This window comes from Aythya marila (assembly GCF_965140915.1).
Source record: "Aythya marila genome assembly, chromosome: 5".
NCBI classification, from domain to species: Eukaryota; Metazoa; Chordata; class Aves; order Anseriformes; family Anatidae; genus Aythya; species Aythya marila.
In genome coordinates, this window is record NC_139046.1 from 34,169,334 (window position 1) to 34,181,388 (window position 12,055).

General features: G+C 38.3%; 1 protein-coding gene across 3 annotated transcripts in view; it reads right to left on the bottom strand.

Moving 5' to 3' along the window:
* Positions 1-12,055, bottom strand: part of ZNF106 (zinc finger protein 106) — a 35,180-nt gene that overhangs the window by 20,174 nt on the left and 2,951 nt on the right. For all 3 annotated transcript variants that reach the window (XR_014317629.1, XM_082761959.1, XM_082761958.1), the window contains exons 2-4: positions 7,103-7,188; positions 5,736-5,797; positions 222-416 (exon numbers count right to left, since the gene is read on the bottom strand). Coding sequence is in view for 2 of the 3 variants with exons in the window: in XM_082761959.1 (XP_082618085.1) it covers positions 222-416; positions 5,736-5,797; positions 7,103-7,156 (311 nt within the window). In the remaining variant the exon portion in view is untranslated. The remainder of the gene's footprint in view (positions 1-221; positions 417-5,735; positions 5,798-7,102; positions 7,189-12,055) is intronic.

The window sequence follows — 12,055 nt, forward strand, 5'->3', positions numbered from 1 at the left end:
GGAGAAGAGCTGTACTCCCTATAAATAGTGGATCAATAGAACATTTAGCAGAATCATGTTTACATACTGAAATTATAATCTCCACACAGTTCTCCTGGATTGCTCTCATAACAAGTATACTGGCTGCATGCAGCATGAGCATCTAGTCCTTAGGAGCATATCACAACTATATCAAATGCACTTCTACAATGCTACACCAAAAAGAAGAAATAAAAACTCACCGGTTCCGTTCCTTCCTTTGCTTGATTAGTTGAATGAGTTCTTTGTCAAGGTATTCTTCTTCTGCCTCCTCTTTCTCTTCCACTTTATCATGGGCATCAACATTGTCTTTGTGCAGCTGGCTGGAGATGTGCTTGGCATATGCTGACAAGCCCACCACTGTCACCCTGCACACCTGGCACTCATGGTTGCTGTCCCTAGGAAGAGAGGCAGAGGGTGGACTTTCAATTCTGCCAACAGGCATGGTAGATTATCTCTGGTCTTACTTTGTTTCCTCTGAATGTGCCGGTCTTTAGCCAAGAGCTTGCGTTCAAGGCAACTAGATTTTGCTCAGTATATTTAAGTTACTTGAATTCTTTGGATTTTTCATTTAAGGTGTCTACTTTTTTGATGGTAAGTTTTTAATAGATTTTTTTCCAACAATCAAGAGGTAGAAGTCTTGGTAATAAAGCTGCGTTAACTGGAAGGAGGAATTCTTCTTGAATTGTTGTACTCAAAATCTTTTCAGAGGAAACAGAGTGAGCGAGGAGGCAGAATGGAAGGCTTACAGAGCTAGCAGGAGCTGCTCTGAAGCCCATCCATGGTGCCAGCTGCACTGGGGAAGCCTGGTGACAGCTTCTACATTTAATCTTTGCCTTGAGCCTTCCCCCAGTGAAATTTAGAAAAGGGAGGAGGCAGTACATGGATACAGCCAATCCTAACACAGCACAGCCTAAACTGGGACAGCTGAGACTGCTGCCTGGAATCTAAAGACTCCACAGCACAGCAAGTGATGGGAGGGTGTCTTCAGTTCACTGTACTTTATTTGGTTCAAATGTGCATGAGGTCTGCTTTCCACTTTAGAGGACATATCTTAAAAAATACAGTAATTATTTCAGCTGGAGGAAGTTGACAGCTGTGTCAGACAAATGGCTTCACTCATGTTTCAGTGAATACTGAACTAAGGTTACAACTTTTTTTTTTTTAATAAAAAAATTCAGATTTCTAAAAATACCTTATTCTCCTGACAATCCAATCGATACTCCAGTTAAGGAAATAGTTTTTTAATAATAAACCTAAACAAGGAAAGTATGTTTACTGGTTTAAAAAAAAAAAAAAAAAAAGAGCATAGTCCACTGCAGACAATCCAGTGGAACCAAGTGGACTCTGCAGACAATCCAGTGGAACCAAGTGGACTCATTGCCAGCCTCCACAATGCTTTCTACAACTCTGTCATTTAATTCATAAAAGCAGATCTACCTAACCCCAAGGCACATTCAAGATTGAAGTCTTGTAGCTGTAGTGTTGTACCAACACAGTTCATGACTGGGGTCAAGAAACTGGGATCCATAAATGAAAAAGTCAAGCATGAATCCACAATTTTCAGAAAAAAATGTAAAAGTAAAATGAGAAAAAGATTAGAAGACGCACCTTCACTCTAAATATTAGGCCAACGTCCTTACTGGAGTGCTTAATGGAATATCTGCCACTAAATATGAAATGCAATGTTTTATTTTTGCTACAGTTATGTTTTTCCTCCTAACATGTAGGAGATATTTAACCAATTAAGTCATACAGGCACAATCAGAGAGGAGGTTGTTTTTAATTTAAACTTTAATTTAAATTAAACACCTAATTCATAAAAATTACACTTTTACAATTCATTTTTTGCATGTTGCTGCCTGATTCCGGATGAAACATTTGGATAAATTTCAGTTACAAGTCAGTAGCTTACAGATTTACCATGTGATGTGTGGAGAGGTGTACTTCATTTTGTACTTCACAGTCACCAAGAGCAGTCAAAGCCTAGATTCTGTATATCATCATTCAGGCTGTCTCATTAACCCAATGAAGATAACCATATGCAATTAAGTGAATTTTACTAATGCATTGGAAGAATGCTCTTCACAGTCATAAGTGACCCAGCTATGCATTGCTAGTAAGTTTTGGTTTTAACTTTGATCAGCACAGAAGGCAAATTGCACCTCCTAACTGTTTTTTTTGCTGAAAAAAGCGTTCTGTTTCTGTAACGTCCCACAAGGACACTTCAACAAGAAACATACCTCGGGGATACTAAATAAGTTTTTGAGAACACTCCAAATCCTTCCTAAGGCCCACCTACCAATTCATAAAACTTCCATCATTCTCACTTACAGACTGACTAAATACATGCAATGTTTCCACTGTATTTGGACAAAGCCAGTGAGTTTATAACTGGCTTAAAAGACAAAGAACTTGTTTTTCTAACTTGTGGGACTTGTTACTAAGCTGTGGTTTTGGACAACTCGATAGTCTGGAAAGAAAAGACTCAAGGGGGGGAGGGGTAAGTATTACAACTCTCTAATCAAAAAACAAAAACAAAAACCCATACCCACACTTCTTTCCCTCCATGCACAACTACTTCAAGTAAAGAAGAATAGTCTGAGAGCTTGGATGGTTACACTAATGGGAAATACGATTTCTTTGACTTTTTTCCTTCCCCCATTCCCACTAATAGCAGCCATAATTGGGTGCATTCCTACCACACACACTAATCTTGTCCATGGATTTCCCAACCCTGAAGGTTAGAGCTTCATCCCCTCTGAAACACCACACAGTCATAGCTGTTCAAAAAGAAGGCCAGAAGCAGATTGAAATAAACAAGAAAAAAGTATTCTCAGTATGACAACATCCCAGAGCTTTATTTTTCTGCATGCATACATCAGATGGTAGACTCAATGCCCTTCATACAGAAGCGTTATTTCATTTTATACATATATATATATATATATATATATATATATATATATGTATATATATATTTAAAAAGCTTACTAAAGCTTTGTATTTGACATCCAGTTCTCATTACATATCACAGGGAAGAAGACCTCAAGAAGAGGAAAAGTTTCAGAAAATTGTTCTAGCCCTTGAGATTACCAAGTTAACTTTAGAAGGAGGAAAGCAAGAACCAATAAATGCACCTCCTTTACCTCTTCCCTACAAGAAATCTAAAAAAAGTGACCTCTAGCTGGATGCTAAATTTGATGGTAGTAAGATGCTGATATAATACGCTTGGATGGTATTATCTTCTGTCACACAATGCAACTACCCTTATGAGGTTGTTGTGTTCCAAGTAGAAAATGTAAAACACAAGTATCTTGCTTTACACGGCTGTAGAACTCCTAAAAAACCTCTACCAAACTGAAATGGGAAGGAGCCAGGCACAGGACAAGAGAGCAAGGATGTTACTGCACAATAAAAAATGAAGTCCATAAATCCTTTTTGAGAACAAATTTCTTCTATGCATTCCTGTAAAGGAAAGGATGTAGACAGTTACCTTAACATTAAATTTCTATTACGAAAATGTAATTCTGATGAAGCGAGTTTAATTTTATTTCAGTCTTACAGAAATAGGAAGCCAAGAATTGCCAAATCACTTGCAGGATACTGTGAACATATGTGACTTCTAAAAATTAGTGTCACCTGCATAAATTTGTCATAAACTAGAAAAATACTGATTCAGAAAGACAGAGTATCTTTTACCAAGATAGGTGAAATTTTAAGTTGTAATCCCATCACTTTCTGTCCCTGTAGCTACCCTAATCTCAGAATGATTGTCTGAATGAAGTCTAGACTAGAAATACTCTAGAAGTTAACTGACCAGAAGCCCTATTTTAGCCTCCAGTGATGAGGACATTCTGGTTTCTGAGCAACCACTTCCCAGCTGTCCAGAAAGAGAACAAGTTCTTCTTACTCTCAACAGTACAGATACTGATGAGTATGATGAGCCTGATCCCAGGCACATTTCAGAATGTTCCTAGCTCCCAAGATCCAGTTGTGTGGGACATAGCAGAGATGAAAGCAAGATGATCTAGGTTTTTTAGTTATTTCTTTCTAAACAAGCAGCAGAACTCTGAAGAAAATACAAAAGGTTAAGCAAAGGATGGCAACTGCAGGGGAAAAAATGCAGTGGAAAGCAAGGAAGTTATTGTTTTTATGCCCTCCCTCTTGAATCCAAAGCAAATTTTATTTGAAAAATGAAATAGCTGCCAAGAAGCTGTTTCGTACATTTCCTCAGTGTGACACAATAACAAAGTTATCAATTGGAAATCTGGGCAACTTATCTGAATCTCACTGAAACAACTTTAAGCTCAAGAGAAAAAAATTAATTTTTTTCTACCATATATTTTAATATTTTGATAGATCACACAGTCTGTCTAAAGAGTAATAATTAGCAATTACACAGAGGAGTAGGATAAAATATTATACAGCTGGCTCAAGCACATGTATTCAGCTGCACTATGTATGTAATGCAATCCTGCACTCCAAATGTAGACTCTTTTTTTGCAGCTACACACGTGCTTTGCACACAAAGTATTACCTAAGACAAATAAGTGTCTAACTTATGCTAGTCTTAAAGCATTATAAATAAAGCAGTTTAGGAGTTTTACTAGAATTCAAACTGACAAAATTTAACTATGTTGACATTAGCATCTAACATAATATGAACCAGTCTTAGTTTCAGTCTGCTTTTGTTCAATAATTCTTTAAAGAAGGGGCCTGGAGCTGCTGGAGCAGCTGCTCCCATTTTGCATTAAAAAAAATGAGAATAAAAGCTTGTAAACTGAGAAATAAGCTGAACAGAAACAGTCTACAATTTATTTTCCTTGGATTTAAGACAAATGTCCTAATAAAATGGATTTCCAACACCTAAAAGTTGAAAGAAAATAACTTGTTATTCCTTTAAAAGGTGTTGAAAATAGATGTGCTATTTTCATATGAAATCTGTGGTGCATGATGACTATAATAGTCATAGGCAATAGTCATGACTTGTCTGTAAGTCAAATATTTAAACTCGGACCATCTAATCTCTGGCTACCTCAAAAGCTGAAATGCAACTGAAAGCACTTTCAAGTGCACTCTGATTGCACCCTGATTCCATATTATCAGGATGATATTTTAATACTCTTGAAAGACTGTTCTCCAATGGTTATAATTAAATCCATGGAAGCCAACATCTGCCCTGGCTAGCTCCATTAATTAAACAACTGGACCAGAGTGGCAGAGAAACAGGCTTTCACACACACAGATGAAACCTTTACAACCAAGATGTCAGACTTCTTACAGAGGTTTAGAAGACCAACACTTTTTTCTGCATCATTTTAAGCTTTTAAAAATGATTTTAAGAGGAAAATACCATTGTTCATAATTCTGCTAAAGGCAGAATTCTAGTGCTTCTAAGAAGCCAAAGATGAAACAGCCAAGAACAAAAAACACATTTCTGTCAGGTCAGTTGGGTTTTGTTTTGTTTATTAATTCACTACAGTCCAAAAAAAATGTAGGAGAGCTTTTTTCTTATAATTTGTTTCAGTTAACAAGCCTCACAAGTTTTAGACATTCAAGAACATGGTCATTGCCAGCTTTACTATAAAGCATGCAAATATGTGACGCATAAAATAAACTGGCAATTCAGCTTGTATGGGAAACCACACATGGGTTCTTCCAGAGTATAACATACAAACTGCACTGCGAGGACAGATTCAAGATTGTTCTCATACCTTCCCTTCAGGTTTTCAAGTTCTCTGTGGTGAAGCATGCTTCTCATGTGTTCTTCCATTTCCTTCAACCAGGAGAAAGGAAAGTAGAAATGGTCATAACAGAACAAAATGGTGTATTGCATTTGAAAAGCTCACTTGTGAAAACTCTCCTGCCTTGCAGGAAGGCATACCCTGCTCCTGTAGGGCTGTAGCAGTTGCTTTTCCTGTTTCTATGACCATGAAAGTGCAAGTAGTCACAGTCTTAGAAGTCATATAGTGTTACCTTCCCAGCAGAAGGGCACACTGGAGTCATTAGAATTCTAAAAGGCAGTAGAATTCCAAGAGAACAGAGTGTATGCAGCAAAAATTAGACTTATTTTTGACAAATTACTGCTGATCAACATTTTTGTTCAAAGTCTCATTGATACCACCTCCCCATCAGAGAAATTAAAATACTGTTTTCATGTGCAATCTCAGTAGGTCTCTCTGTATCTGTACTGACACAGCTGCAATTTCATCATCAAATACTATTTTACTCTGCTAGCTGCACTTCAGAAAGTGAAATGAACATAACAAGTCAGCTTGTTGTTTACAGCAACCTTGATCCACAAACTGCAGTGGTAATTAATTGGGAATGAAAGAAAGCTCCTGGAATAGAGTGTTGAGTGTTCATAATTTAGGGAAATAAAGCAGTTCAGAAGACTTCACTTTCTCTTGGTGTTTGAGCCCAAACATTTGGAAATCTTCAAAGAACAGGTACTAATCACTATCCTCCTCAGTTCTCAAATTCCCATCCACAAAGGGAAAGCAACATCTTAAGAGCTGTGTAAATTAATACATTGGCATTTGCAAAATATTAATGTGCCAGGTGGCTAAGTAATATATGAAAATTAAAAAAAAACAAAACAAAAAACACTGAGCTTTAGTGCAGGCTTTGCATGATATCCAGCAAACAGAAGACATATACTAAATGGCAACATTAATGCAAACATGTTGTGCTGTATAGTTCCACATTCTCATCCATATAGAACCAAGATAAAAGTCCAAAAGGAGAAAAATGTATTGATAGTATTCTTAACACAGCACAGCTTACAGCCAAATAGTTTTCTGAGTGATTCACTTTATTAGCTTGACACAGCAATATTAAAAAAACTCAAAGCCCTCAACGTTTTCTGCATTCAGAATCAAGGATTCTGCACAGCTCATTTCAAAAATATGTTCTAAAGCACACATAAATGTACTATTTGATTTGTGATAGATCTAGATCAATACATTCCTGATACAGGAAAAAAAAAACCTTAAGAGTTCTCACAATTTTAAAATGGAAGTACTACTTATACACATTTAGTAATAGTATCTACTGATGTTAGACGTAAATTATTATTTACCTTTTTTGAGCTGTACACAATGTGACATAATATGCATTTTCGTTCTCGAACCATGCTTATTATTCTGGAAAGGTCTTATCCTATACCTGCAAATAATTCAAGAAGAACCAACATTCAGATTTTGATTTCTCTTTAATTGGTTTCAGTAAGCATTACTATTCATGAAAACATCTGTGCAGAGTTCCTTTAAGAGAATACACACCTCTCACACATAGTCAACATTCTTCAGGAAAGATGAGATAGTTTTGAGTATTCCTCTAAATAGCTCTTAAAAGAAAAGTAGATTTCCTTTGCTTTCACTTTGTTTCCCCTTGTCCTCCAACACATGACACTCATACTACAAGCAAACAAAAATCTGTAGGATTGCTCACAGATACTCAAATCAGATTAACAAAACACTTTCCAGCTAGCATAATGAGATAGAGGTAAGGAATTGAAGACACCAAGCAGGATGAACTCACATTTTTATTATATAGTACACAGGGCAACTCAAGTAAGAAAATCTATAAAGATCTATAAGGACTTAAGAAAATGAAATGAAGGCTATTCATGACAACCAAGACTGCCAGTCTTCATGTTTTATCAGTCAATTTATTCACTGTGAAATAAAATTTGAAGTGATTTAAATTCAGTATTTTTCTTCTTGATCTCTGTAAGAATTACACGTGTGTATACTGAAATACCCAAAAGTGTTTTAAATATATTCTCTAGCTTTATCACATGGACACATCATTTATTTGAAACATTAGTAAAGTCTACAGATTTTCATTAATTGTTCCCAAAGGTACAAAACTATTATATTCTGGTGCAAAGTTTTTAATAAACATTTTAACACTGATTCACAGAAAATGTGCATATATGCAAATGAAGTATCAGCAGGTTAAATCACTATTATTTTTAATAATTTTGTTTAGTTTATAAGGAAAGCAATAAATTAGAGGTACCTATATGTCTAGGCTATAATATGAAGGTGGATGCATCTGCATAAGTAACAGGACATTGTCATTGCCCTTTTCTTTCTCTCAAGAGACATTAAAATGGGGAATGATCAAGTCCTACAGTCACTTTTGATTGACTTCTGCGAGGCAGTTCCTCACCTTGTAGCAGAAAGAAATGTATCTTTCTACTGCCAATACTATTATTCATTTTTTATCTCCACTCAAATAGGCAATTCATCCCAAGCTTTGCTCTTTTACATTAGTCAGCTTCAGAGCTAATTTGGTAAATAGCACCAAACTTAACCTGCAAAAGCCTTCATCTGTACAGTTCACACAGCCTACAAAACTAATCCCGATTATTCACCACCAACCTTCTGTTTCTGGGACACTGAACCCTCAGAAGCAGGCACTGACCAGAAGCTGTGAGCAGGAACTGTATTTACACCAAATCCAGAGCGCACAGAATTAAAGCAGCTCCAACATTCAGCGCTGCTGCCCAACTGTAAGCAACTGAATAAGCAAAACCACACTCACTCCAATTCAAAATGTGGTTCTTGGACAAATAACTCCTTTCCTCTGGATTTGCACATCCACTTACAGCTCCTGTCTGCACCAGCAGATGTCCAGCATAAAGAGAACTCAACTGAGAGTTGCAAGAGTCCTTTAATTTTTAGTGATAAGAAAGTTCCCTCCCTAAAAAAAATCCCATTACCATACCAAAACAAACACATTTAAAATAAAGTAACAGATTCAATCATCTTGTGTTACCTATACAACATTCTTAGGGTGCCATTCTTGAAATACTTGATGGTGTTTAAATATGCATTCTCCAGCTTTACCGCATGGGCGCCAGATATACTTGAATCATTAGAAACAGCTCTGTATTTTGACAAAGCAACCACAAAGGCACAAGATCACTCAGAAGTCTGCACCACTCCAGGTCACACAGGGCATACATATAAATTCATAGGACACCTGTGAAGTGCATGCAAAAGCACCTGCCTTCAGAGAAGGTCAGAGCACAGAAATACAGAATTTCAGGACAAAATCTTTTGCATTCATCCACGTTCTATTTCCAGATCATAGAAAGTATGACTTGTTTGTAAACACACACATACTAGCTTTGAAGCTAACTTCTTAGTTACATGTAGCTTCACTGTAGCTGCTGTCTCAGTTTGAGTGGAGATTAGAAAATGAGATATCAGCCTCAGAGATAACAACCTCCTGGAAAACCTATGCAAGTATAGAAGCACATCACTGATGTACTGTTTACATATAGATCCAAGCAGCTGCAACAGATCTAAGAGAATTATTTATTATTGTACACACAACAGGTTTGCATACATACTCAATCCAGGAGAGCTGTTTGAACATGATTAACTCGAAGCCACTCCTGAAAAGCAAAGGATGCAAATGCTTACACCAATTTTGCATGAAATCATGCTCTACTTCCCCAATACTCTTCCCTTGCACTACTTTGTCATTTAGTGGAATAATACCCTATACGTGTTCAGGATCTTGCTTAAGACTACTTCAAGTACCTATGGAATTTATCCTTCACAAGGGTAATGCAGCACGGGACTCAAATCAGGCCAAACAGGCCAGTAGAGCATGGCGACTTGCTGACACCAGCTAGCACACCACATTGAAACGCTTTCACAAGCAGAACTAACATTACACCTGTTTTGGCTAATTAAAACATATAGTAACTATACACGATCACAGGAAGAGTTTTAGGCTAACTGCCCAATCGACTGAGCATTACTTATGACAGAGTACTAAAAATACTAATGGAATTCAAATGCTATTGGATGTCACTATGAAAAGTGAAGCTTTCACCTCCACAGAGAGAAGCCCTTCGAAGCAAGGGCTCAGAAGCAACGAGATATTTTGTAGATACTAAAAAATGCACATACAATGACTAGGAGAGGACAAATCCACACTCTATTTCCAGATCACCTCTTGACTGAGTGCCTACACAGAGATAAACCACCTCCCTTCATGCTTCACCTTCTTACCAATCCTGCTATAAAAGCCAAGGCTCACATCAATGACTAACTTCACTGCGAAAAAACTTTTCACAGAGTACTTCAAAAAAGCACTACAAATTCAAAGTATTCCCTCATTCACTGAGTAACAGTAACAAGAACCAGGCAGCTTCTGAGCCATGTACTCAGTAATGGCATTTCCCTCATTGTACACTGGCAGGTCTACAAATGCAGGTCTATTTAAATTCCTTTTAAAGAAAATAAAAATCCTATACTTAAATACTGAACAACCTTCAGGCCTTTATCAAGTTTCCCAGTTAGTGCTTTTCAAGTTACCAACTTACCACACGGCACAGAGAACTACTTCTTAAGGGGGCATCAAGTGGAAAAGGAGCCAATGCAAAACCAAGCACAGTCCAAGAGTGAGCAAAGATAAGAGTTCGCCAACAAAAACCACCACCACCATGGAGAAGAAGCAAACCTCAACAGCAGAATGTCAAGCCTTCAAAACAAATGAGATGTCACAACAACTTCCTATTTTGAGGAAACGTTACCCATCAGTAGGGGATTTTTGTTTGTTTTAAAGGAAAGGGATGGATGTATTTTACAACTCTGTGATGTAAATGCAATTTGCCCACACCCTGCACCTGCCCAGAGCCTGGAAACAGCACACGCATTTAATTAACTTCAGCAAGTCTGTTAAGAGCTTTCGGAAAACGCTTCTCACAAGTAAAAATAACCTACAAAGAAAATGAGGCATTAGACTACTTCCTGCTACAACATCCATTTGCCTCCAGTTATTCAACTTCACCGGATAGCATACATTAAAAATGCATGTCAAGGCTAAATCCGCTGCAGATCAGTGGCTGAACACCGACTATATAAAGCCACACGAGCCCCGGAGAGGGGCGGGCAGCCCGGCATTCCGGCTGCCTAGGAATCCTCAGCAGGCCTCGGAGATGGGCAGCACTGGGCCGACAAAGAGCCAGCCTACACACTGTGTTCCTACAGACAGCAGCAGTGACTCTACACCTGACAAAAACGGGAGCCTGGAAGTTCATCACGGCACGATGCCCTTCAGCAGCACGTTCCTCAGCCCCTCACGGGAATGTCATCGTCCTTTTGCGTCAAGGAGCTCTCTCCTGAGGCAACTGGTCACATAAATGGCCGGGCTGAGCTGCACGAGAGTATCACAGCTGCCACAGGCTGGGCAGGAGAGGTGTGAAGAGAGGAAAGAAGCAACTCACTGCAAAGCACATTCAGGAAACCTTCTGTTGGTTGATGAGAGGAAGAGATGGACGCCAGGTCCACCTGGAGGGAAGCCTCTGGGCTAGAAGAATGAGGAATGGGTAGTACGGCCTTTAGGCCCTAGAAAGCACTGAAGTAACCACTGCTAGGCTAGAGCACAGGTAGTTTGGTTAGTTTGGGCAGCAGCAAAACTTCTTTTGCCCATCTGCTCAGAAGCCTGGTCTTCACAGGAAAACCTGGAGAACACCACAGACATCTGAAAGCAGTACGCAACCACCTATTGCAACAAACTAACACTATGTAGCAAATCAAAAGCACAACCAAATAATGATTTATTAAAGCCTAGCAAAACACAGGTTTTCTTAAGGAAAAATTCTTATGAGTATCAAATCATTTCCCTGTCCTACTTGCTGCTCCAAAAGCCCTTGTACAGACTGCTGTACAAAACCAAGTAATTCACCATAATGAAGAAGGGCCTGTAGTCATATTTCATCCCCTCAAGCAGAAGTTACATGGAATAAAGCACCAACCTTCAAAAACTACCTTTCCTTCCCAGAATCACTGCCCTTGAGGCACCTGAATTCACTATGAATCTGCTTACTAGACTCTTTCCCCAGTTACCTGAACGTTACTTCTGGGCATATGTGGGAGGTATTTTAGCATTCCTGCAGAGATGCTGATCTCTGCAACCCGGTCTGATCAACAGCCAAAAAACTTATGGACTTACTAGAGTTAAGCCATGACTAACAGCATTATTCTCCCCTAGCACATGAACAGAA